This window comes from Brienomyrus brachyistius, chromosome 8, assembly GCF_023856365.1.
Source record: "Brienomyrus brachyistius isolate T26 chromosome 8, BBRACH_0.4, whole genome shotgun sequence".
NCBI lineage: Eukaryota > Metazoa > Chordata > Actinopteri > Osteoglossiformes > Mormyridae > Brienomyrus > Brienomyrus brachyistius.
The window spans coordinates 4,763,272-4,790,344 of record NC_064540.1 but is presented as its reverse complement, the minus strand read 5'-3'; the positions used below and the strand labels follow the sequence as shown (position 1 = coordinate 4,790,344).

The 27,073-nt window shown below is 45.7% G+C and overlaps 1 protein-coding gene and 1 long non-coding RNA gene across 2 annotated transcripts in view; one reads left to right on the top strand and one right to left on the bottom strand.

The window, feature by feature from the left end:
* The first annotated feature begins 1,768 nt into the window (after positions 1-1,768).
* On the top strand, positions 1,769-26,503 carry il17rd (interleukin 17 receptor D). The gene is made up of 13 exons (XM_049023667.1): positions 1,769-1,950; positions 15,543-15,603; positions 16,041-16,166; positions 17,624-17,742; positions 18,111-18,231; positions 18,740-18,784; positions 19,005-19,156; positions 20,809-20,874; positions 21,256-21,310; positions 21,507-21,617; positions 23,159-23,343; positions 23,955-24,879; positions 25,514-26,503. The coding sequence occupies exons 1-13, from the start codon at positions 1,810-1,812 to the stop codon at positions 25,630-25,632; spliced, it is 2,226 nt and encodes a 741-aa protein (XP_048879624.1). The 5' UTR covers positions 1,769-1,809; the 3' UTR covers positions 25,633-26,503.
* LOC125747984 (uncharacterized) overlaps positions 25,079-27,073 on the bottom strand; it is a 300,948-nt gene continuing 298,953 nt past the window's right edge. Inside the window, exon 3 of the long non-coding RNA XR_007399421.1 lies at positions 25,079-25,234. This is a non-coding gene — a long non-coding RNA (uncharacterized LOC125747984). The remainder of the gene's footprint in view (positions 25,235-27,073) is intronic.

Below are 27,073 nucleotides of genomic sequence, written 5' to 3'. Positions count from 1 at the left end.
GAAGGTCTTAGCAATGAGCTAGATAGCAACATATGCATCCACAACCAACACCCATCTGAGAAAGACAAGGCAGCCATTATAGAGCCCAATGATCAGACACACATCAAAATGCAGCAAACTGAAATAAATAAATTAGCCTAAATTCTGCCCTTGAGCAAATACACTGTATTCATATTTTGTTACATCTATTTCAGCTGTTTCCTAAAACAGGTGGGGTCGTCGTCTCACACTCAGATATCGTTCCGGTCCCGCCATCCGTACACTTTCGACACAGACCTAAAGCAATCAATTGTATTATTTCTCTTTGGGGCCATTATTCAGTTTAAAGAAAGTCGCTGACGATATTTCTACGTCTCCAACTCATAGCAGTTGTCAAACTCTGGGTCCATCACTTTCAAAATGTATGTAAGTTAGCGGCTACTTTTAATTAGCAGCTAATCAATAGCACTGAAGCAAGTAAATGTACTATTTAAATAATGTTATCAGTAAACAGGGTGGAGTTTGAGAGAAATCCAGAATATCCCTTAGCCTGTGAACACGACTGTTTTAACATTGAGATTATAGTTCGCAAGGTCAGTTTATTGTTACAAGAGTTGGTCAGCGGTACTATATCACAGAGGCAGGTGCCAGTACCTGTATAATCAGGCACTGGCTCGAATCTTCTCCCACACAGGAGCACTGCGTCTCTAAGCTTACCTCTTAAAAACTGATTTTTTTTTTCCTGGGAGCACCTGGTGAAACGACCCCCCTCATGAACTGAGGCAGCCCCAAAAAGCACCACAGCCTTTGACAGTGCAGAATTCCCACCGATGCCTCAGGCTAAATGTGCTGCACCCTTACATTACGAATTCCTCGTCCCGATTCCCTAGATGCAAAAATCCAACGTACATTTTAATTACAGTGTAAATGGCACTTGAAATACCAGGCGAGGTAACGTAGTTGACATAATTAAGAACAGTGGTTTACTGGGGGGAAAAAACACCCACAGGAATCCAGCCTTTGAAATCTACAAGAACATATTAATACACAGAACCACGAGAGCAAAGAATATAGTTATTATATGTATTTGTTTAGGTTATGGGGAAAGCGAACTAATCATTCTTCAGGTACTTTACAAGTACAAGTTTGAAAATGCATCAATGTACATGTTACTGACCTGCTTTATAATTTATAAAGTGTGGCAATTTATTATTACTGGTGACCTCGAAAGTGTTACATCTGTAATAAAGCTGATTCGGTTTTTCTGGCCTAGATTTGAAAAGCCAATAAAATACGTACAAGCAGATTATACGGTGAGAGCAAAATTGTTCCCTGTTTCAGTTCGTTACCAGCTGAATGAAAGCACCCATTAATATACAAGTTTCTAAGCTTCTAGTCTATAACCGTATCATCTTTTCGCATAGCTGCCCAGCGGGCTATAGACCGTAACTCTACACCGGCTCTGACCCGCATGGCATTGACTGAAGGAACAGAAGCTCTTCCAAGCTTTGTTTTAAGTACTGGGCGTTTCCAGAAGGGGAAAAACCTGAGAGCGTGACATGCGCGGTCTCCTACAACCTGGAGGCTTCCTTTGCAATAAATAAAACAAAATCAAAGTTTACAGCACCAGAAGAACAATTAGTACCATGCAAATTAGACGCAAAATAGAAAAAAAACAGAATATATAGATGGATCTTGGATGTAATATTTCAAGAACAGAGGAAGGACTTAGGAGGTCAGCCACAGCGCCACCTCGCGGCCATAACACACACATGGGATAACAGTATTAGTCAAAGCGAGCAGGCTCTCACACTGGATTAGCCCGTCTTCATGGACGGAGGAGGGATGGCTCCGCCGGGGAAGCTAGTCTCTTTACTCACAACTTTGTTTGTAATTCAACTTTTGAGCCTATATATAGCAACGCTGGCTAGTACCTCAAAAAAATGGAACACAGACAAATGCAACCTAAAGGTAAAGCAATGATCGTTGCCCTTTTCATGCGTAACTTCGGAGAATAACTAAGTGCGTGTTCGCGTTGGTCGTCTCGTATTGCTGCAGTTTGTTTGGAATGGTGTAATGCTTTTTTCCCCCCAAAGTGTTTCATTAGGTTTAGGACTTGTTGAAACCGTGGCAAAGTCAGTCGGGGCAGGTGGGAACCTAATAATTGTTACAGAGTATTTAAAGTATTTTGGTTTAAAGCGTTTACTTTAGCTGATGTCTTTTAACTTGCTGATCGAGTGGTTAATATATACCTGTTGTTAATTACTGCCCACGGGACACTGCTGCTAAACAGCAGCAACTCGAGCATCTGATTCTTTTACTCCTGGCTGTATTGTGTTTGGGAAGGAAATGTACATTTGAGGTGCATCTCTATGGGAATTTCATTACATGCGTCACACATGCAGCAGAGCATGCTTTGGGTAGGAGACCCTTGTTTTGTTGGGGATTAGGCTCCGATTAATGTATGGAAAAAGTCATTCAGCGGGATCTATTGTGTGGACGATTTGCTTGACCTGACCCGGCTTGTTGGGTTCCGCTGGGAATCCGCAGGTCTTTTGTCATTTTATGTCCATTGAGGGTCACTCCGGGAAACCTCGTTTAAGTTAACGACGGGTCCAGAATTTCCCAGTTTTAGTTGCAAGTCACATAATAAAAATAATATTTGATGTCAAATGGCCAGTTGTGATTTGTTTACTGGAATATAAATTAGCAGCACTTTATCTTCGCTTTTAGAGACTACATTTATTCAGATATTACTTATCCGTGTCAGACGTTTTCCTCTTCATCTTGAAGAAAACGTCCCCCTTTATCTAGAACAAACGTGCCTTTCAAAATGTTTGTCTTAATGTATTTAGTGGGGGGGATTGCCACATTCGGGGAGGTTTTTTTTTTTTGTGCCCCGTTAGTTTGTGAATGTGAATGACGGGCTATTTAGTGAGTGATTGCCCCGTAATACATTGTCTGTCCGGGGAGAGGGCCGCCTTTGAAGTGATTTCCCATAGGAAGCGAGGGGACTGTTTGCTCTATTAAAATGCTTCGGTATTTCCTCTCCGAAACCACAGGCCACTTCCCCCCCCCCCCACTCCCCCCCCACGGCCACTTCAAACGCGGCCGGGCGCTGGGCTTTCAGTCAGTCGGTCGCTAAAAGAAACGCTTCAACATTACAGGTGCCACGTCCATTCTTTAAACGCCACCAAATGCATCAAATAATACAGCCCTGTCGTACCGTGTCTAACCACAGCCCCCCCTTCAACCCCCCACCTGAGATTCTTTATTCTCAGCCCCATCTGTTTTCATTGGTCTTGTTTGTTTGTCTTCACACTTATTTAGCCTAGTGAAGATCTTATGGTTTTTTTTGCTCCTGGATTATGTACTTTATTAGTAGTTTGTCCATCTACTTAATTCTCCAAAACCAGTTCTGTTTGTTTGTTTTTTGTAATTTGCATTCTGGTATGGTGTGGTGTAGCCGAAAAAGTGGACTGGAAGGACTTTGGATCTCACCTAATAATAATAACAGACAAACGTACATAAATGATGAGTCTTATGTGAGGTTTATAAAGTGTGATGCTCAGCTCCTAGGTCTTTGCTAATAGGCCTTTCTGTAAGTAAGACTTGGGGCCGTCGCCCGGTCCTTGTGAATGAATTGCGGACTTGTGTACACTTGCATTTAGTGATTTTGACAATGACTCACCACAGCCACACTGTGGTAAAAGGCAGTTGTAGGTTTCTTCTCTTTCGGATATTGCTTTTCCATCTTGGCTGTCCATGAGAGGTCTGGTACATTGTGGTCTGTTTTATATTTGCCTCCAAGACCAATTTGAAGGCCGCGGAAATTCACCCATGTTTGCTTTTGTCGAAACTTTACAGCCGCGTAAAAGTGGCGACCTCCTGCAGTGCTGTGTCCTTTCACGGCTACTCCAGTGATACCTCTTGGCCATAAGGTGGACAGTTGGGACCGGCGAATAGCGGAAAAACATACCTAATATATGCTTTTACGTAGTGATTTTATTCTCCAGCTGCTTGTGTTAAAGGGGTCCTACACGTTTCTGTATATTTTTGAAATTCTCGGTATACAGCGTACTTCTCGTATTCATAAATAGCTTTTGAATGTCACACTGTTAAAATTGTTCACTTCAAATCAGATCCTTCTTCGTCTAAAGATCTAACTTCAACACAGTGAGCTGGAAACCACAGGCCTGCAGAATCAGGTGTAATTCCTACGAGAAACGCTAACTGAGCCGTCTGCTCATACCTTCCCTTCGGGGTGTCCATTTTGAGCAGCTTTATTCTCTTCGATTCATATGAGACTGTTTTGCTTTTTGTCTTTTAAGGAAAAGATGCCATTTTCTATATGTCAGATTGTTTGCTCAACAGTAGAATTTGTTTGCATCATTAGTAGCTGCAGAATAAGGGCGGCATTTGTTGTTATAGAGTAAAAATCTCCCTGGCCACCAGGCTGAGTGCCTGGGGGTCTAAATGTAATCAAAACACAGGCCAGACCACTAATCAAGAATTACTAACCCTTTTTGATTAGCCTTCCTCTCAGCTAGTACCAAATTACCAAGAAGTCCTCATTAGCAGTTTTAAGTTGTGGGGAAAATTAGTGGAAGCAATTAAAGTTTTAGTTTAACCCGAGATAGGAAATCCATCACCTGATACATTTGTGACATTTAAAATGGCAATGAAATCCTGTTTTTTATTCTATGTCAGTTCAACTACAAAGCCAGTTACGGTGAAGTTAAGTGCTGTTTTTTCAGGCTAGACATTCTGTCTTGGCAAGCCTGCTTTTGTTTATTGTAAATATGGATTGTGTACGCAAGCAATATGTCTTTTTTTTTTATTTGATTTTCATTCAGAGAAACGGTACACTCCCTGAAAACAGTCTCGGTCAAAAGCAGGTTTTGAAAAATTCTTTGTGACTTGAATGTATTTGCAGTATAGTGTGTGAGATAATCCGTGATCTCAGGGATGAAATGTATGAAATGTTTTATAGACGTTTTAGATGTATACAAACACATGCTGAGCCAGGCCTTTTATTGGGGGGGGCGGGGGTGTTCTTCTTTTTTCTTTTTCTTTTTTTTAACAAAAAAAACCTACAAGTCCAGACATGAGTATGCAGGGGGGGGCACCTTTGTCAGTTGCTGTGATCCGAATCATTCATTCAAAGGAGCCTCTACATTTTCTCTCTCGTGCACTCTTCCCCCCCATCTTTATAACATCTGGCTGCTGATGAATGATGTTTTTTTGGGGCGGGGGTGGGGGGTTGTTCTGGTGGGGTTCCATTTCATAGCATTCGCCATACGGGAACAAGGAAGGAGGGGGGGGGGGACTCAGATTTGGGGGTTGCGGAGGTGGGCGGATGGCTGCCAAGTAATTTCTGTGGCGTCCTGAGGGAGCATTGAAAACCACCCAACCAGCTCGGACCCTTGGAGGACGTTTTGTGCACTTCTGTGGGAAAATCCCTGGTTGGCTGGCGCTGAATTGGGCCGGAGTGCCGTGTGTCCCTGCTGAATACGGCGCCCCTGGTCTTTAAGGCGCAACCCACCCACCCCTCCCCTTGACTGATACTGGGAAATAAAAGCAGTCTGTTGCTGTCCAGCGAAGGTGCGTTAAAGGTAGACTTAAAAATGTGCGATTCTGTGATTTAACTGGGTGCCTATCGATCATCTCCGTGAGCCACTTGAAGGGGTATTAAGAGGTCAGCGAGTTCTGCTAAATTTTGGAAAGTATTGTGGAATGTAAATCTTCAGAAATGTTGGTCTGTACACAAAAACAACTTGCCTTGATTATAGCTGAGATCCTTTTAAAAGAGTTTTGACGGGGCTCTCTTTAAAACCGGCGAGCGGCTGATTCGCTCTTACCTTTTGTACCATGGCAACCTCTTTTGAAAGGGGACCGTTTCCGTTTTGCGTTGCCGGGACGTTGCGCTGATAACATGGGGGCCAGATGCTGACCGGCACATTTAGTCCCTGAGGGGAATTCCCATATCCAACAGATTGAAGTCATTACAATCACTTAGGCGATCCTTCCTCTTTGTCTAATCAAGGAGTCCCATCCCAGAGAGGCCCCTGGCGAAAAATCAGGTTTCATTTACAGAACACGGATACAGAGTGACCTCCCCCCCCACCCCCCATCCCCTGCTTTATCAGGAACCAATCATAATAAGCCATTCAAAATCCACGGGTATGTTTGGAACATCCCTATTGCCTCTTCTTTATATCCTGTCCTCATGTCAGGTTCCTGACCTTGTCATGTAAGCTGCTCCCTACTAGTTTCATTTAGCAGCCGCCCTTGTCTAAAGCAACATTCAATCGAGGCAAATAATACAAGACAAACGTACATTCTGTGAAGGAGTCGACTGGGCATGAGTGCAGCTGGGCTGAGCTTCTAATGAATGGCCCAGTTACAAGTGAAAGTTATCGTTAGACCGAGAACTACACAGCATCTTCCAACAAAGCAAATACCTGAGATTACAATTAAATCAGCAGACAGCGCAGCATTAAGAGAAGGTATTAGACTAATAGAGGTCGTCTTGGAAGAGAAGAGTCTAAAGAGGTTTCTCATTGCAGCACATATGAGAAAGTACGGTAACCGTGGATGAGTGGCATGTAAATAAATAAATGTAACATACAATTGTGAATGCAGAGCTAGCCGTTCCCTTGGGATTAGGGGCCTTACTCAAGGACCCAATGATAAAATCCGTCTGCTAACCACGGGATTTGAACTGGCGACCTTCTGATCCCAGGCGCAGAGTCCTAACCCACTGAGCTGCGCATGTCCCTGGTGTGACCGGGGGCTGTGGTTGTTGCATTATTCCTCCCCACGTCCACCTCCGCCATGGGAGATTTCCGTGACTGCCAGCCCCCAGCTGGAGTGGCAGCGTGAAGTATGCTGGGCAGCCTTTGTGTAGTCGGAGGGGGGCTTTTGTCAGATCGGGGGTCTTTGTGTTCGTTTTGTCGTTGCTCTGCTATGAAAGCTTGCAGGTCATTAGAATGTCCTGCATCCAGGAAAAGGGGCCAGGAATCAGTCAACTTCTTCCCCCCCCACATCTGTACTGTGTGTATTTACGAGTTTTGTCATTTTTATGGGGGCCAATGTTGTGAAAATACCCTTCCAGGACATTTTAATAACTAGCAGTTAGGCCTACGTCCCACTAAACAAGGTCCCCTTTAAGCACATTGGTATAGTTTCTTAGACACTGAAATTGGTGTTAAACTGGGAGTCAATGGGAAGTCTCTAAGTTTCTGGAAATAGGATTGGGCGGCATTACAGTTTACCGTCAACCATGAGAGAATTTGTCGTTTGGCAAAAATTTTACCCCCACCAAAGAATTTTATTGCAAACATTGAACGATAGGCCAGAATAGGGTTGCCTTTGAAAATGCAGTCCAAAAACAATATGCTGCAGTGTAAAAATGAGATGGTATAGGTTAGGGTTGTTTAATGTGGGGTGGGAATCTCGTTTGCATGCAGCTTTAAGCCCAGGCCAGTAGCACATTCTTGCAGCATGAAATACAATACTTCGGATTCCAGGGACCTTTTCCCTGCTCATGAAGAAACGCATTGTTCCCTAATGTCATCTGGAGGATCACTCCTCCGCTAAACTTGGCTGGGCAGTGACCAGACAGGATGTCTAAAAGTCCTCCGCAACGCTTGGATGGAGCACCCCAGGGCCAGTGGGATATGGTACCTCTGCAAGACCGTGATCACCTCAGCTTCACTGCAGGCGTGCAGTTCTGCTTAGGTTTTTAAAATTATTTAAAATGTGGTGTGTGTGTGTGTGTATGTGTATGTGTGTGTATTATATATATCTATATATATATCTATATATATATCTATATATATATCTATATATATATCTATATATCTATATATAAAATTTCCCCTGCCCCCAGTGGTGATCGCCTGGGTTACAGTGATGTTTGCATGTTTGCGTTTAATCGAGAAGCGATGCGTATCGTGGGACAAGCTGCCAAGCCACATCCGGTCAGCAGCTTCCCCCTCTGCCCTCAAGAAATCTCACGTCTGTCCCAGCACCACCCTTGCTGGGCTTGGTACCACTCTCTCTTCCCTTAATGCACTTCCTGTTGATTGGCTCCTTGATGACATCGCTTTGGATGGAAGCCTCTGGCGGCTGCGGGAGGCTCAGTGGGTTAGGGTGCAATGCCTGTGATTAGAAGATCTCCGGTTTAAATGCCAGGGTCATACGAGTGACCCCACTGTTGGGGAAGACCCCCCCACCCCGATTTGCCCCAGGGATGGCCTGACCCTGCTTTTAGTTGTCTGCTAAATGAATCGTAATTGTAAACAAACGTTTCTCGAGCCTGATGAATTCCTAGCGTGAGCAGAAGCTGTGACGATGACAATGCAGTAATGTCACTAACGGCTCTGTAGTTCCCCATTTGTCACACGGCAGGCGCCCTGCAGTTGTATACTGTAGCAAGCGTGAGCCATTGCCAAATATTGACTAATTCTGAATCACGACAGATCAAACTTGGCTGGGAATCTCTCTCGCACTGATTGTGCATCCACAGGGCAGCAAGGTACATTCGGAATAATATTTGCATGCTCATAACGATGACTTCCTCAGACCAAATTCCTGAATGAGGCCGCTGGTAAACTGCAAATGCGTCTTCACCGTGCAGGGATCCCGGATTCTTTGAATGTGCGCGGAAGTCTGCTGTCTTCCCATGAAATGTTGATGAAGTTTCTGCATGCCAGTCTCCACTAATGCAGCTTCCAGATACATACCAGCACATAAATCCTTTTCCAGTAGGACAGAACAGGGCCCACTGTCGATTCCTCCAGCTTCTTTACATCATGGAGCATAGTCTTAAAAAAATGTTTGTTTCAGTTATTAATTTGTCAATGCTGCTTATTCAGCAACCTGCTGAAACTCTTCTGAATCGATAGGCAGATGCTCCTTGGGTTACGATTCTCCATTTTGCAGTGTTTGGTCTTTACAATGGGTATGATAATTCAGTGAATTACATGAGACATTCAACACTATTATAAAATTTGCCCAACTGTAGGCTAATGTAAACCTTCTAAGCGTGTTGGCTAGGCTATGAGGCTCATTAGGTTAGGAGTGTTGGTATTAAAAGCATTTTCACGAGACAAATAGGCTTTTGCTGTTTTTAATATATTGCTTTACAAAAGCTCCTTACAAAATCTTTAAGTGCTTCAGGGCTCCTGGGAAGGACACTGCATAAACAAAACTAAATTCAAATGAATAACTTCTTCTTTTACTACACCTCCGACCTGCCTCTGCTGCTGATTTAATTTTGCAGGGCACTGCATGGCTGCTAACCGTCTCATGACAGCATGCAGGTCAAGTGCACAAAGGCTCAAATCCATTTAACATGGATTTTCAGAGCTGTATCCAATTTGTGTGTGTGTGTGTGTTTTTTAGGAGGGGTGGGTGAGATGACACCCGGTCTGGTGCTGGGAAACTCATTACTCACAGGGATTTCCAGGGGAGAGGAACCCCTGCCTGATAAGTCCATGTGTTCTCCTACACTTGGCGGTGACTCTTCGAAACGCGATTTGTGATTTGTGTCCTGTTGAGCATCCTCCGAATCACTTTGGGTATTTTTTTTTTTTGCTGCATATGGTAGCGTTTCAGGAGAACAGTCGATGAGTATAATGACAACCGCCATATATCAGGGGGAAAAAAACGCAAAACAAAACTGCAATCCCATTTGCCCTGCTCGGATGAACAGCTGCCTGAACTGATCAGGCGTTCCCCTTGTGACTTAAGATGTGCCTGTTTTTTTCCCATCTTCTTTCCAGCATACCCTGAATTGTTCCCAATTGTGAGGCACTGGAAGCATGCATACTGGAATTAAACCCAGCAACACTTGCATTTATCGTCAAGATGTGTTGGCCTAGGCTTTCGTAGTGATACTTGTTGCCTTTGATATTCATCAGACCCACCCAAAAGGAAACGCATCAGCCAACAGCTAAACACGTTTTCAATCATTCTGTGCTGTCAGCCACTAACTACTTCTCTGTTCTTGCTTTCGTTGTAGGAAGGTTTGGGTTGGTAGGTTGGATTTCGTTCAACGGGCTTAAATATTTCGAATTTTTGCTTATTTGTTGTTATGGGAAACTGCTTTTGTGATGCTTTTAAATGACAAGACATTTAGATAAATTTTTGCAGCCTTTGGGGGACTTTTTGTGGGCTTTTTAGAATTAGATGAGAATTTTTATGTAGGTCTGTTGATGCCTGTCTAATCATAAGCTGTTAGGTCTTTGATTATATGTCTGGGGAGCTACGACCACGGTTTACATACAAGGAGCCGTCTAGCTGTCTGTTTAGTTATCAAAGTTCCTTTCAGATGTTGTTTGAAATCATGCCTAGATATCAGAATGTTGGGCATTGCATTTATGTTGGTTAGTCTGGCACTCATGTGACCATCATGGGTTCCCTGGTGTCCAGCAGTTAAACAAGCAAGAGTAACGTAGAAATTAGTGTCGCAATGCTGAATAAAACACATTTTCTCCAATTTTGACTACTTTTCAGTGTGGGGGGGATAAAGAAAATCTGTTGGTTCTCCGGTTAAGTGGCCATGTTCGACTTAGCATTCATTCTTTTGCACCAAAAAATCTAGTAATGCCATAATGCTTCCTCCGCGAGTCCCACAAGCGAGCTTTCTGAAAGGCTTCGGGGTTCATGCCCCTCTCTCTCCGACCCCCAAGAATAAATATTATAAATAAATAAATGAGTAGCAGGACGTGATGATTAATTAGCATCGCTGAACCTTGATAAAAGATACAAAGCTGATTGTCCGAGGGGGAAGAAAAGGCTCCTTCTGGGGGATGTGAAATTAGAGACATGTGTTGGGTAATGAGAAACGCATGTGGGATGATTCTGGACCTCAGTCAAGGTCCAACAGGCTCGGCCGCTTTCGGAAAGGTGCTCATTTCCTCTTGCACGGGCCACTTGGGCCTGCAAACACAGGCGCTCGCTTTGGTTTTCAGATCTCTACAGCTTCTCTGTCCCTTTGCAGTTTTTAGGAAAAGGCAAAGCATTTGTAGGCTGATTTTAGCTGTCTGGGGAAGGGGGGGGGTGTTGGGGGTTGTCATCGTTTTGGCAAACGCAATGACAGTTGGGTGGTTTGCTTTGGTTAAAAATACGTTAATACATTTAATTCTGCGAGTCAACTCGCACTCTGAAAGCGCCGTGTTTGGAAGTTCTACCCGAGTTCGTTTTGGATGATGTGTGTTGCCAGGGACGACAGATGTGAGCCGCCGCGCCAGTTTGAGGTCTCCCAGCCAGTGACAGATGTGTTAGCGTCAGTGTGGCGCTGGACGTTACATCTTCCGTTTCCTGTCCGCTGCGCATATGGGGCTGATGCTGGTGTTAGTCCCCGTGGACTTGAACGCGAGTGACATGTTTAGAAACTTTAAGAAGGTGGGGATTTGGTGAATGTTTTGAAGGGCTGGTATAGGGGTATGATGGAGTTGGAGAGGAGAGCTGGCAGGTCTGGTGCCGGTGTTCCACTTCACACTGACATTTCTTGACATTCACTAACCCTCCCTAATGAAAGTTTGCGTAGAGCCCATGTGTATAAATCCTCACAGTACTAATATTGTGCTCCTCCATTATCTGCAGATGTCTGAGGAAAATAACCAGGTATTTGCCTTGTCTCCGAATACAAAGGTGTGTTTTTGGTGTACTTTAACAATGAAAAGTGGTATATTTGTAATAGTCACTTAAATAGACCAAAAACAAATCAAACGTATTTCCACTATGGGATGGAATACTGAAAATCAACCTGGTGGTGCTTTTTACCTCTCACTGCTCTATGATCTCCATCCATGATTGCTAACATAGCTAGGCCTGCCTGTCTGAAATGTGAGCGCGCTCACCTCGGCGTGTGTGGACCAGAGTTTCCCAACCGAGGTGTCAACTATAGCATGCAATGCAGTCTCACCCTTTTCTTCTTGCCATTTGAAAACCCAAATAATCCACCCATTGTGGAAGTACCTTTGCTCATTCCCTGAATTATTTGTATATTTGTAATAGTCCACTTAAAAAAATCAGTCTTGGCATCCATATTAAACGGTAGTTATTTTATTTATATATAATTTTTATAATTATTTTTTACAGAAACAATTGTAATTAAGCAATAAACTCTAGGGTCTTGGAATACTTTTTAAATACTTTTTACTTCAATTGTTGTGTGAAAATGCTGACTATTTCAACATATTATCATCATTTAGCCTTATGTGCCTCAAATAAAAATCAAAATTCAGTTGTTCTTAAAACTACCTGTTGCTGTGGTTCAGCTTTTTTGAGTCTTGAGACTACCGGGTTTCCCGGGTTACCTCTCAAAAAGATTGAACTCATTCTGTCATTTAGTTTTCATGGTATTTTTATTTATGTATTTCACTGTACACGTATTCGCTCAACTGGAAAGCACTTTGGGACAATTCCCATTGTTTTTTTTTTTTTTAATGTGCTGCACAAATAAATTGATCTAAGTTGACTAAACGACACAGCTAGCAGTGGATATCTGGAATGGTATGTCCTGCAAGCCGCAAAGCCTTGGAGAGAATTCCGTCGGCGTGTACTTAAGGTTCCCTGGGCTGAAGACGTCCTTCCATAAGTCTTGGTAGGTGTTTGACGATGCCCTTCTTTACGTTTCTTGTACCTCATCAGTGGATGATGAGGTACATATCAGCTCTATGCTTGAAAATATTAGTATTGTCACAGGTACTTGGAGAACCTCAAAGGAGGCCTTACTGGGAATGGGGGGGGCAGATTGAACATAAGCCCCACAAATGTTACTGGCTAATTAAACTAGCTTACCCCTCAGGCAGCTAGATTAGTCTTCAAGTCTGATGCCCCCCCCCCCAGCCTTTCCCCTTGCCTGGTCTGTTCTTTCTGTCCCATGCTGGACCCAGCTGTAACTCTGCACCCCCTCAACCAAATCACTAAGCAAGGTTAGAAAATACATGTCAGTGTAGGCACATTGCATTTACTTTTGTTGGAGAACTTTCCAGAAGGCCTTTTTCCCCCCTCCCCTCTTTTTTTGAAGTTCAAGGGGTGAACTGGGGGAGTTGGGAGATCAAACAAATAGTCCCCCCCCCCCCCGACCAGTTTGTTTGTAGTTGTCTCCATATGGGTTACAGCTAATAGGGTATTAAAGACAACCATCTCCACTTGTAACATTGCTGGCAGTGGCCTCATTAAATGAATTTCACGTGTGAGTTTGGATGCCAGAAAGAAGGGGGTGTGGGAGTGGGGGGGGGGGTGAGAGATCTAAATCCAGATACCTTCTTTTGAAAGCAACAAATAGATCTTCGCAAAAAACATGCAACAAAGTGTTTTGTTTTTTTATGGGGTTGATTAGTATACAGTGGTATTGTTTACTTGCATCTAAAGAATTAGCATAGGCGAGGAAAAGCGATTTTGTGTGTTGCTCAACCAAGAATTTGAAAGGTTGGGTGGTGCCCTGGGGTTTGAGAGTCTGCAAGCTATCTTTGTGATTATATAATTATTGTTATTATTCAGGGAAGCTATAGAACACCTGGTTGAAGGTTAGTCCGGTTCCTGCTGGAGGAGGAACGCTCAGATCAGTCCTCGCCTGCCGCCGAACTTTGTCGAGACATGTCCGTGTTTATTATACAGGCCCTTGTTTCCGTTTAGATATCCTTTGCTCTTTGGTTTGGCTCTGGAGCACTATGGAGGCCGGTGTTCTCTGTGTTTGGAGAACGAAGGAAGCAAGCAACTGATTTTTTTTTATTTTTATTTTTTTTAAATGCCACCATCTGTGTTTGACCCCCATTCACTTGATATCTCGTTGTTGTAGACCATAGCAACAGCTTCCAAAACAATCCATCTTCCGCTTATCTTAGTCAGGGTCATGGGACTGGGGGGGGGGGGAGAGGATTTGGAACCTATCTCAAGTAGTATAAGACACAAGGCTGGGTTGCACCTTGGGTGGGATGTCACTCTTCCTAAATAAAGAGACGTGAACATATGGTTTGATAACGGGCAGTATCACACATAACATTGACTGTATTTTGAGTGGAACGAATGTTATTGGTGTGGAAGGTATTCTTCTGTACTGATGGATGGGCAGACAAGGAAACAGGTTGACTGTCCATCATAAGCCCATGAAGTCTGATGGCCAAGCGTGTACTTTCCCACCCTTGGTCTTCCAGTGTTGGGGGGGTAGGGGAGGACTGGAATCCATGAAGTCTTTTATGTACGTGTGGTGTGATTATTTATCATCCCTGTGAGTGACCTGAAGCTGACCTTCTGTTTTTACCTCCGAGGCAACCGACATGAGATCCAGCTCATTTATGGGTTTATGGGCTCTGCTCCACCCACTTTCCGGACTTTCAAGTTTCTACTTTTTTTATTGGGGGCTCTAGGATCTGAAGTGGCTTGTGGGTAATACACCCCACCGACAATTCAGAGAGGACACGGACTTCCCCCAAAGTCCTCTCGTCTCTCCAGTGGATTGACTCTACATAGAAATGTAGAGGAGCTGTGATGTGAAAGGACAATTTAGGATGCTTCATGGGCAGACAACGATGCGGGTCTGTTGAGGTGTTGGGCTGGGTGTCTGACTCACACCACACAGGTGTGAGGTCATGGTCGGCAGCACGGTCCTGCTGATTGGTTGCAGGTGTAGAGGGGAGCTCACTTCAGATGGTCCGGCCTGGTGGAGGCCTACTGCGATCTTGCTTTTAAAGGCTCCAGGAACTCAGGCTAGCACCTCATTTTGTGGGTAAATTAAGTAGCTGCCCCGTTTTCCTTGAGCTGGTAAACATTACCCATTCAATAGAGTTTCATAATGGTTCTGCTTAGCCTAAAGGCATTCGCTCCCCCCCCCCCCCCCCCCAACAAACCTTAAACTTTCAGTTTAACTGCATACTCTGTGAGGAATGCCATCCCACAAAGTAAAATGTGTGAAGAGCACCCTGGATTGGGTGCTTCCTCCTGATATAGCAGTCTGGCCTTGGTTGATTTCGATCTGGTACGAAGTGTGTTTTTGTTTTGGGGTGGGCAGGTAAAGCAGTGTTATCTGTGTATGTTCATGAGAAGCGGGAAGGTAGATGTCCTCTTGTTCTGTTTGAAGGGATGGGGAAAGATGCCAGGGAATTCGATGGCTTTCCGTTGTAATCAGGCAAGTCGTGAGTGTCATGGTGGTTGGTCTCTACTGTCGGAATGTATTGTGAAGTTTGGTTGTTTGGGTTTTATTTGGCAGGCAACCTTTGCCGTCTGAATTGTGAGGCAGCTCTTGGTGCAAACATGGTTCAGACAATTATATTTATGAAAATGCACCTTTTACACCAGCCACTGGTCTTTTCAAGCTTTTTGACAGCTTGGCTCGTTGTCCCCCAACCCCGTTTTGGGGACGGGGGAGTGGGCCGCCCCATCACCTCTGACCTGCCCCCGTGTTTTTCTGTTATTCCTTCTTCATATCCTGACACTGAAGTTTGTTTTTCCAGCAGCTGTTCTGGAGTAACCAGCTCGCAAAATAACCAAAGTTTTTCTCTCTTCCTCTCTCTCTCTCTCCCTCTCCACCCTCCCTCTCTTTCTAGGGTCTCCCATCAAATTCCGAGGACAGCAGCCGAAAGCCTGCGGTCACGTTTCGTACTGACAGTAAGCCTTCCCTAGCTTATAGGCCAGCTCCATTTTCCTCCTTTTTGTATCAGTTATTTTATGAATGAGCAGTGTCACTCATGAGGGTTATAATAATAAATACCACTCAGTGTCATGCTAAATTCCAATGTGTCCCCCCCCATGCCACCCCTGCAGATTTTACCAGAAGTCAGATTTTTTTGCGGATGCTAATCACGGTTTCTCCCAGCAGCCAGTTCCCCATTGTCTGTGCCTGTCAGGGCTACCCGACCTGCTCTATAGGCCTTGATTTAGCATCACAAAGCGGTGCTCCAGAGCCTGGGGTCTTAAACGTAACGACTGACTACCCCTCATCCTCCCCGTGGAGGAGGCCAGCGCTTTATAGCGGAAGGGCCTCTAGCTCGTTGCCTAGAATGTTCCGGAATCTTGTGGTGACCCTCCCTCCTTGTGCCTGCCAGACTGCACGGTGAACTGGGGCCTGGTGGGGAAGCACGCAATCCACGAGGTAAACAACGTCACCTTCAGCCACCTCTCCTGCGACAGCCAGGCAGCCGTGCTGGTTCACTGGACCCCCAGTCCCCTCGGTACGCTCGCTTTATTCATATTCCGTCACCTAGGAAACATCTGTTTTGGTAGTTATTTACTGTGTTTATAGCGATTCATGTTAAACACTGTGTTCAAGGGTACAACAGAAGGGTTAATTTTCGGGAACCTCTGTTTGTCCTTAAGGACTTTTTATACAGCTAGATGTTGTGCTCATACAGGATATATGCTGTTGTCAGAGGTCCCACAGGGGGGGCTCTTCTGGGTTCCTGGTTCTTGTTCTTGAGCTACTCTGCCCCCTGCTGGCCCTCTCAGGGATTCTTTGACAATGCGGTGGTCTTCAGAGTTTAGAATTTTGCTTTTGTTTTTTTTTTTTTTTTTTATTTAAATGCACGAGTGCCCATTGGTCTGGGGGGGTGGTGAAGCGAAGTGGACAAAAACCACCCGTCGAGCCCATCATGATCAAAGGTCCTGACGCCCTGTGACCTGTCAGGTGGCCCCAGGCAGATACAGGCACCTCAGCCCCACAGCGCCACCTAGAGCCCTTGTCAGAGTGCATGGTGGGTGCGAGGGAAGGGCTCGCTCACTCTCTCTCTCACTGCCCCCCACCCCTGGTAGCCAGACCTCGATTGAACCCAGTAATGTGAAGCCCCCCCCCCCCTTCGACCAAAGGACAATGGGCCCCATTGTGAGCGTGCGCTGTGGGTTAATCCTTTTGACTGGGGCAGGACTCAACACTGCTCAGGTGTGTGTCTATATATAAAAAAGAGGGTTTCCTGAAGAACAGAAAAGAAGGGGGGGGGGGGGCTCCTCCTGTGTATATGACATGGTGGCACGACTGCCGGTGGGACAAAAAGCTACCGGAGGAGCCAAACCAGTCGGGCCACTTTTTCAGCCCGTTTTTTCCACCCTTCATCTCTGCGGAGCGATGGCTTGATAGTATCTCCGGAGTGACTAGAGGTGTGGAGTTACACCCAGTGCTAAGAAGAGGCTCTTTGTGCCCCCCACCCGCACGCTGTGGTAACAGGAGCCGGATGGAATTCGTCTTCCTGTGTCTCCACAGATAAGGCAGGAAAATAATTTAGACGGATTCGGAGGGGGGGTCAGAGGAATGCATGTTGGTGCACCACTTCTCATCCCCGCCATCCTGGTTTTAAAATCGGCCTCAACTTCAGCAGCCGTTTCTTTTTTTGCTTTTTTTTTTGGGGGGGGCATAGTGCAAGGTTGAAGGACACTTCGTGTTCCGTGGGATGCCGTGAAATTTTTTTAGACCAAAACATAGATGCCCATTAAGTTTGTCCTTCCCCTTTTTGAAGAATATTGTGGTATAATTTGGGTTATTTTCCATACGCAGCCAGTCACTAGCTTTCGGTCTCGGTTATACAGCTCTTGGCACAGAGATGCAGTTTGTGCTGGATCCTGTGTAATACTCACCCTCTGTTTTTAGTAACTGACATTCTGAACGACTGAACAAAACACCGTGTGGTTCTTTTTACAGGGATTGAACATGTTAAAGGCTTCCGGGTCTACCTAGAAGACAAGAACCCGGAGGGGAAACAGTGCCAGCACATGGCCTTGAAGGATCCACGCCAGCTCAATTTCTCTTTCAGAAATTTTGTGAGTTCAGTTTTCAGCTCTTTGTCGCTAAGGTCTCAGATACTGTTCTTTGTCCTTTTTGTTTAATTAAATTAATCGTTAGCCTCTTCCTATTAGCTGGTTAAATAATAAAAGAGCAGCTGTGTATTTGCGGTTATCGGTCGCTTCGATTTTCGCAGGGGCCTGTTTTTAATCTAGAAGCGTGATGGTAGTCAATAGTGTGCATGTGTTTTTGCGTATTCAGTTGCTGGTAATTTTTTTTCCGCGATTTATTAAAGGGGAAGTTAGCCCTGGGCCAAACTCGGACTGTGCGGGTTTTCGGTCAGAACCTGTGGAACGTGGATGCCCCTTCCTCTGGGTCTCATTCCCTCTCTTTCTGGCTTCCGCAGAGGATGAGCACCCAGCCCTTTTCGGGCCTTGCCTTTGAGACGGACTACATGGTCCGCATCGTGCCGTTCCCCACCTTCATGAATGACAGCTATTTCCCACCGTCTTTCCTGCGCACAAACAGTACGTGAATTTTTTTTTTTCTTGCTTTCCCTGCTTCACACTGAGGATGGGCATGTTCCCATCATGCATTTATGTTTATTTAGCAGTAGCTTTTGTCCAAATGTTCAAGTGAGGATAACTTGGGGTTAGACAGCATCTGAAATCGCCTGAAGCTTTTTGGTTTAAGGGTCTTACTCAGCGGTTCTGCAGAGAAGTTTTACTTTGCTGGCTACGGGATTCAAACCCACGACCTGATCACAGGTATAGATCGTAGCCCTCTGAGCTAAACACCTGCACTAGACTGTATCTAGGCTGTTAGCAAGCACCTCTTAGGAAAGGATGCAGTCGTGCATGTTCCTCAGATCTCTGAAGCGTGGAGCTGCAAGTTCCTCGAACACCTGCATTGGTTTAGACTCTTATTCAGTCCTTTTCAGTAACGCAAGAGCCGCATGAGATGGTGACCCTCCTGGGTGCTTCTCATCAGTTGAGGGGGATGAAGGATTTTGACTGAGTCTCTTTGTTTTCACAGGCTGCGAAGTGCTTTTGGGATCAGACAATCTGGTCTGCAAGCCGTGTGAGTTGTGCCATCGATACCTGTACCCCCCCCACCCCCACCCCGACACACACACATACACACACAGCATGTACTGTTTTAGGAAAGTGGATTAACATTCTTGCTACCAGCCATTTCTTGTGGGGGGGGGGGGGGGTTCTGCTTCCTATTATTTGAATATTCATGAGTATTCAAATAGATTCTGGCTCCCTTTTCCAATCACCTTCTCTCCTGCAAACAGTCTGGAAGCCGCGGAATTTCAGTGTCTCCCAGTTCGGCTCCAGCCTGCATGTGGTGTTTGACCACGCCCCTTCCACATTTGGCTTCAACACCTACTACCTGAACTACAAGATGAGGCAGGAAGGCTCCTTTCGGCTAAAACGCTGCAGAACGGTAATATTCTTCTTAATTTATTCTTTTTCCTCCTGCTTCTTCTGCTGCTTTGGAATTGGCGACTTAAATGCGAGTCCCTGGTCTACATGGCCAAAGGAAAACAAGGGTTCCTTCTGACTTCTCATGGAGATTGTTGGGTTTATTCTAGAAATATGACTGCGGACACGTCACAGAACAAAAGAAGAATCACTGATTTGCTGTATACAAGCATAAAAATGATTATCGGGCTATTACCGCTGAGAAGCCGGCTGAATCCTAACCCAGCTGTTGGTTTCACCCATTTACATGTTGTATTGGATGGATCAGGGCTATGCACCTCTTTTCTGGGTGTTTGCCTTGGACCTTGCGCTTTTGGGTTGCCAGGCTAAGTCAGCCGTGTCACCTGGTACTTATAGGCATGCCCTGACTAGCGCTGATATCTGTCTTGGTATGTTTTCTCAGTTCCGCTGGACCAACAGAAGGTTAACATCTTCTCATGAGTAGTTTGAAATGCGGCTTCCAAGTTGACCGAGAAACCTCATCCTTTCCGGTCCGAGTGAGCGCTGCGAAGCGGTGTGCGATTAGCCGTACGGCGGAGCCCTCCTCTCTAGGATCTCCGCCGCCTTCTCGCGCTGTATGGGAGACGCTCGGTCCAACTTCCTGTTCATAATCGTTAAATAGTAACGAGTGTGTGCCTGAGTACTTTCCCAGAAATGACTTGGTTCCAAATGTCCCGGCTGGACTCTTAAAAGTCTGTTAATCTCACAGAAGAGATTCTATGTGCAGGGTTTAGAAGGACATATTCTTTCATAAACTTTGATAAAAAAAGCATAAATTCATCCTACTTGCATCTGTTGGCCGTAGTCATATATATAAGTGATAAAATAAAGTTGTACTTATTGAGATTATTATTGATTGTATATCAGAATCGGTGGCATGATAGCTTAGTGGGTATCGCTTTTGCCACATCCTCCAGGGTTCAAATTCTAGCTGTGTGTGTGTGCGTGTGTGTGCGTGTGTGTGTGTGGCGCTGATTTCCTCTGGGTACTCTAGCTTCCTGCCGCAGTCCAAACACATGCAATTAGGCTAAGTGGTGTTTCTAAATTGCCCGTAGAGTATGGCAGTGTGTATCAGTATGTGCCCTGCGATGGACCGGCTTGCTATCTAGGGTTAATCGCACATTTGTGTCCTTGTGCTGCCTGGGATTGGCTCCAGGCCCCCAAAGACCCTGACCAGGATAAGTGGTCAGAAGATGGTTGACTTGTATAATTATAAAAAAAGCCATTCCAGAAGATAAGGTGTGCAGGAGACCGGTCACTTGCAGGGGAAATTGCATGATTTGAGTCAAGGCTTCATCCCAGTATCCCAGTCCCTACAACTGTGTACCAGACATTTCAGCTTGCTGATTGAGTGCAGGCAGGATAAACCCCCCCCCCCCCCCCCCCCCCTCTGGTTTTTAAGTGATATTTTGTTCAAAATCTCTGCTGCGTGTTACAATTGCGGCTATCCTCAAAGTGGTTTCAGTGTTTATGTTTATCTCACGCTTGCGTTACTCTTTTAGAAAATCGCTGAAAACTTTTCATGCAGATTTGTTTGCTTTTTCGTTGTTGACGCTGGGACGTTTTTCCCACGTGATGCTTGAAGCCCCATTTGAATCGTCTTTCTCTCTCCAGGAGTCCAGCTCGGACAAAACTACTTGCGTGCTGGAAGATCTCACCCCAGGAACCTACACGATTGAGGTGACTACTTTGTTTTTGTTAGTCAAGTTCCAGACACTGTGGAATTTGTGTACTGACTGGTCGTTTTCACTCAGTTGCGATGTGGACTTTCTCTGGGTCTCATCCTGTGTTTGCAGGCTAGTTCGTTTAAACCGCAGATGACCTCAGAATCGAGCAGATATTAATTGGCCAGCTCTTAAGCACTGTGGTTGATGACCAACTGGCATGTCTGCATGTCATGTCTGGGAAATACCCCGGGAAGAACAATCAACGACACTTTCTTGAAAAATCAGTTACGATGTCTGATTCCTATGGGCTGTACTGTAGCCGCCTCTGGGTTCTGAGGCGAAATGACATCAAGACCGATCGATATCCTGCTGTTTTTCTTCTCCCGTTCTTCAGCTCCGCGATGACAGCAACGCCACTAGACGCCAGACACAGTACCACGTGAGCCAAGGTAATACGGAGCACCTCTGATCTGTCGTCGTCTCGGAAAGGAGGAAAGCTCTGAAACCTTCAGAAAGCACCATCGAACTTTAGAACGCTTACTAAGTTTGCAAACACTAGTTAGCATTTTAGGCGATGATACTGATTGTCTTCATTTTTAGCATTGGACTGATTTTGTCTGTGTCTCTCGCTGTTTGGCTGCCCAGTGCATTCCCCCTGGGCTGGACCCATCCGCGCCATGGCCATCACTGTACCCTTGGTCATCATGTCGGCCTTCGCCACCCTCTTCACTGTGATGTGTCGCAAGAAGCAACAAGGTAAGACCCCCACCAAGCCACAGATATAGTGATAATATTATAGCATAATAAAACAAGTAAACCCTTTAAAAACTTTTAATTCTGAAGAACGTTCAGACATTGTAATTGCAATGTCAAAAAAATAACCTACATAAATAAAAACTGCACAATGTTTTGGGGTATGTATCTGCTCTCTAAACACTCTGGCTGAGGAGTGCAGTCAGCAGTGATGTAATGTATGGTCTAGCTCACGAATGAGGTCATATTTGAGCTTGCCCACCTGTGTGTAGCAGTAGAGTGAAAGGAGATGTCTTTTATCTCCTTCGGAATATCCTCCTTCATTTTGTTTTACCGTTCTGGATTGACAGTTTGGGAGATGCGCATTTTCTTTGGCAATTCGTACTGTTTGTTAAAATCGTGCCACAATTTTTTAGATGCTTGTTTTTCGACCGTGGTTAATGGCTGTATTTCTTTGGCAATAAAACAAATTATGGTGTCTGTGAGCGTGCGCCATTTTGCACTGTCATGTTTATATTTACACTGTCAGGCAAAGGCGTCTGTCATAGACAAGTGTCCAACTGCATTTTTTGTTCCCAGCTTGGAAAACTGGATGGGATGGTTAGGGTTAAGGATGGGTTTTTAGGTTAGTTGTATTGCCACTTTTCATCTTTTCAGTCGGCATACTGGCTCAGTCACGTCAATGGCCTGCTCTCCCTCTCTCTCATTTGGCTCCCCTTTCACTCAGCTTACCTAATCCATTCGGTCTTATTCTTCCATCCTTTCTAGCTGGAATTACGCAGCAGTCAGAAAAAAACGCCTATTAAAACACACACCTATTAGCCTCAAGTAACACATTTGTCTGTTATACAGGGCAGAGGTCTGCATTCCCGCGGGACCCGCGGCAGTAAAGCGTGAGATGCATGTTCACTTTTGAATGTGGGAGAATAGAAATGACTCCCGGCATCCTGCAAAAAGAATTTAAATAATGAATTATTGGTCAAATATGTTTTTTATTATTTTATCAAACTCTTTCATGTTGGTGAGTGAACACGGCATTGGGTATGACAAATGCACTTTACAAATGAAATTTATTATTATTAGTAGTATTATTTATTACATGACAAGCTTCTCTGGCAGCGAGCAGAACACGACTTAAAAGATGGCAAATGGGTACTGAACAAAACATGATGTGCAGGTGGGTGCGTGACAGAACCTCGCAGATGCAGCCAAGGGGGGGTTCAAAATTCCGTCCTGCGCAGACGTCTGTGACAGAGAGCAGGAGCAGCACGACCGGCAAAAATACCGGCGGCATTCATTCTTGCGTGAGGACAATTTGCCCGTTTGTCCAAGCACCTCGTGATAAGTCGGTATCGTAATCGTCGCGACAGACCTGCTCCCGCCGCTCAGTAACTAGCCTTTAAATTCACTCCCGCTGTTGCTGAACAATGCTGGTAAAGGGATACAAGCCGTCTCACTCTGCAGGGCTGTGATTTCCGAATTTCCCCCAGACGTTTGCCGCATCGGTCCTTGCCTGACACCTCTGTTCTGTCATCTTGGCTCAGAGAACATATATTCCCACTTGGACGAGGAGAGCTCCGAGTCATCCAGCCACACCACAGCCCTCCACGCAGAGCGACCGCGCCCACGCCCCAAGGTCTTCCTCTGCTATTCCAACAAAGATGGACCCAAACACCTGGCTGTCATCCAGAGCTTCGCTGCCTTCTTGCAGGACTTCTGCGGTTGCGAGGTACGCAGTCAAATGTTTTGCGGAGCTGGCATGGCGACAAAGACTGCGACCCTAAAGTGAGCGAGAATCCAGTGGCTGTAAAACTACTTTAGGTATTTGCTGCCCCCTAATGGACCGTTGAAGTAACTACATGCTTCGAGTCATTATTTGTCCACTCCATTACTTGCCGGAACAAAATTGCTCTACTCTACTTTTTAAACCCAGGTATAACGGTGCATATTATCATAGATGCTGGTTAACATTTACATCACTAACCTCCTGTCAAACCCATCTGCATCTTTTAAATGGCTGTAAATATTGGTGCTTCGTTTAGTTAATTTAGCTGTGCATTATATAATAAATCGCTGGTCAGTTTGGTCTTTCAGGGTAGGATGTAGCATTGTGGTGAATGACACCGATTAGTTTAGGATCTCAAGTTGTTTCTTACGAATTGCTTCTGGGGGGAGGTGTTACTGTTGTGCCATTTTAGGTAGCTGTTGAGCCTGATTTTTCTCAAAACACATGGCTGATTTGGGTAAAATATTGTCAGCGAGTGCAAAGGTAATGATGGCGTGATGGTCAGACTGGCTGGTGGCCGATGATAAACAGCCGGGTCTCTGTGCCACTCGCAGGTGACGCTGGACCTGTGGGAGCACCTGGAGATCTGCAGGGAGAGCCAGATGGCCTGGCTGAGTCAGCGGCTCCAGGAATCCCAGTTCATCATCGCCGTCTGCTCCAAGGGGATGAAGTACTTTGTGGAGAAGAAGAATCGCAGGGGCAAAGGCAGTGCCGGGAACGGGGGCGCTGCGGGAGGGGAGATGTTTGTCGTGGCCGTGGCCATGATTGCCGAGAAGCTACGGCGCGCTCGCCAGCGCTCGCCAGACCTCTCCCGCTTCATGGCGGTCTACTTCGACTACTCCCGCGAGAGCGACATCCCTGCCGCGCTGGACCTGGCACCTAGGTTCAAGCTGATGGAGCAGCTCCCACGCCTGTCCGCCCGCCTGCACTGCCACCCGGCCGGCGCCCCCGATCGCGAGGCCCAGCCGGCGGCCATCAGCGAGCGCAACTACTTCCGCAGCCGGTCAGGGCGGTCGCTCTACGTCGCCATCTGCAACATGCACCAGCACATCGCCCAGGAGCCCGACTGGTTCGAGAGGCAGCTGGCACCGGGCCCCGGGCCCCAGCCGTGTGCGCACCCGCCTGTTGAGAAGCTCGATTCTGGACTGGCGCTCAACGAGGTCACCCTCAAGGGGATCCCCGAGGGAGACCGCCCCCTGAAGAATACTTTGCTTGCGGCCCCGCAAGCCTCCGCCGCCTTGTCCAGACTGTTGCAGGGGGAACATGATGGTTCTGCCTCCCAGGACAGCAGCGCCCCCTTGAGGCCAGTTCTGCAGGCAGATGGCAATGCCAGCCCCCCTGAAATGCCAAGGGACTCGGGCATCTATGACTCATCAGTGCCTTCCTCTGAGCTGTCCATTCCCCTGATGGAAGGTCTGTGTCCGGACCAGGCAGACTCCTCCTCCTTGGCCGAAAGCATGTCCTCCTCTTCTGGATTGGGTAAGACCCTGATCAGAAATTCACTACCAATTCAAACATCTCAACCAATCAGACAGCTGAACACTTTTTTTTTTTAGCATATCAAGCCTATAAGGCCTAATATTCCTCGTAACATAAACACTGGGGAGGGGGGGGGGGGAGCATAGTGATCAAAAAGGGTGTAGATAGAATGTTAAAATGGCTGTTGAGTGGATTCCCATCCATCCATCCATTTTCCAAACTGCGTTTCCTACTGGGTCGCAGGGGGTCCGGAGCCTATCCCGGAAGCAATGGGCACGAGGCAGGGAACAACCCAGGATGGGGGGCCAGCCCATCGCAGGGCACACTCACACACCAGTCACTCACACATTCACACCTACGGGCAATTTAGCAACTCCAATAAGCCTCAGCATGTCTTTGGACTGTGGGGGGAAACCGGAGTACCCGGAGGAAACCCCACGACGACATGGGGAGAACATGCAAACTCCACACACATGTGACCCAGGCGGAGATTCGAACCCGGGTCCCAGAGGTGTGAGGCAACAGTGCTAACCACTGCACCACCATGCCGCCCCCTTGAGTGGATTTGCTAGTGGTTTTTTGCGAGTGGTTTTTTGCGTGACCATGAACTCGTGTCTATTGTGTGTTCTTTCAGGTGACGAGGAGCCCCCTGCTGGTAGCTCTGTTCACTGCGGCGTGCCGACCATCTGCAAAGCTCAGCTCCACCACAGCTTACATCAGAGCGACATGCTGACGCCAGAGGGGCCTTTCTAGAGCTTGTGGGCTGGACACACGTCGCCACTTTATAAACCCGCCCCCCCCACCCCGACATCACGGGTTCTCCCTCGCCAGCTGCCCGTCACATTTTAGGGACGAAAGAACATCGGCGGTAGCTACTGATGCCCCCCACCCCCCCACAGAGACTGATAGGGGAGTAACAACACACTTTAATTTTAGTCCTGTCTAATTTGCGGCTACAGTCAGTCGGAATGTGCAAGGACATGCCGCTATGTGACCAAAGAGGTTACACTTTTAGTTTTTTTTTTTTTTTTTTAAACCTGTTTTTAGCTATCACAGTTTGTATGTGGCACACTTTTTATATATACAACATTTCATCTGCTCTGTGTCTGCCTAATCTTCCATATTTATACTGCTGTACCTGTTGTGCCGACAGCATTAAATCGCAATATTAGCACAGCTGCTCGTTAGCCATTTGAGTGGTTCTGTGCATATTGTTTTAATTTATTTTCAAATCCCTCCTTTTTATAGCGTGTCTTTTCAGCGGGATCGTTATTCCTCTGCCGGCGGGCTGACAAATCGCTAAAGCCGATCGTGTGTGTCAGAGCACTTTTAGATGATACGCAGCATCGCAATCTTCTTAGTATTTAATTTTGAAAATGTGAAATTTTGCTTCTGTTTGCCATTATCAGTGCTGTACGGTTTATTATTTTTTTTTTTGTATCTGTTGCCTTAAGATACTACAGCTGTGTTGCTTGAGGTAAATTATTTTTGTAATGTTTTTTTTACACATCATTAAGCCTCAGTTTTTTTGCTGAATTTTTACAAACTGACAGGAGCACCACTACTGTGGAAATGGCTGAAATACAAGTTTTCCTTCTCAGTTTCTTGAGTTTTTTTTTTTTTTTTTTTTTTTTTAAACCAGAATCTGATATTAACTGCGCATCAACAGACATAAATATTTTCCACGTAGGAGTGCGCCATGTGGGAACTGACTTCTCTCAAATATGATTACAGACGATTCTACAGCACATTATAAATGTTCCTGGTTTGTGAATGATTTCACACGTGGTTGTCGTGCTGTACAGCAGAATGGTCAGGTTATTTTTTTTTTTTAAGATCTCAAACTACAAATATGCTCCATGTTCTGTTGAGTTTCAAACAGCAATGAGTTAATCCACCCTTGACTGCCCCCCCCCCCCAAACATTTGTTTTATTGTTGTATAGTGTTAGGATATTAGAGTTTATTTCTACTTTATATATATAAATATATATATACTTTGTACTGTTTTATAGTACCAAAACGTAGGAAATAAGCATCAAATAAAACTGGTGTTATGGATGGTTTCCATGAGTATTACTTCAGTGTGTGCAATGCAAAATTCTTTCATTAGGTGGCAGTAATGGCGTTTTGTTTGATCTTGAATACCAGCGAGGTGGAATTGGAATTTCGGGATGCTGGCGTTTTTCATTGTCC

Coding starts and splice junctions, on each gene's coding strand:
- il17rd (XM_049023667.1), top strand. CDS start 1,810: ATGGACGGAGGAGGGATGGCTCCGCCGGGGAAGCTAGTCTCTTTACTC. Junction 17,743..18,110: donor ATTTCTCTTTCAGAAATTTT/GTGAGTTCAGTT, acceptor TGGCTTCCGCAG/AGGATGAGCACCCAGCCCTT. Junction 18,232..18,739: donor GTCTTTCCTGCGCACAAACA/GTACGTGAATTT, acceptor TTGTTTTCACAG/GCTGCGAAGTGCTTTTGGGA.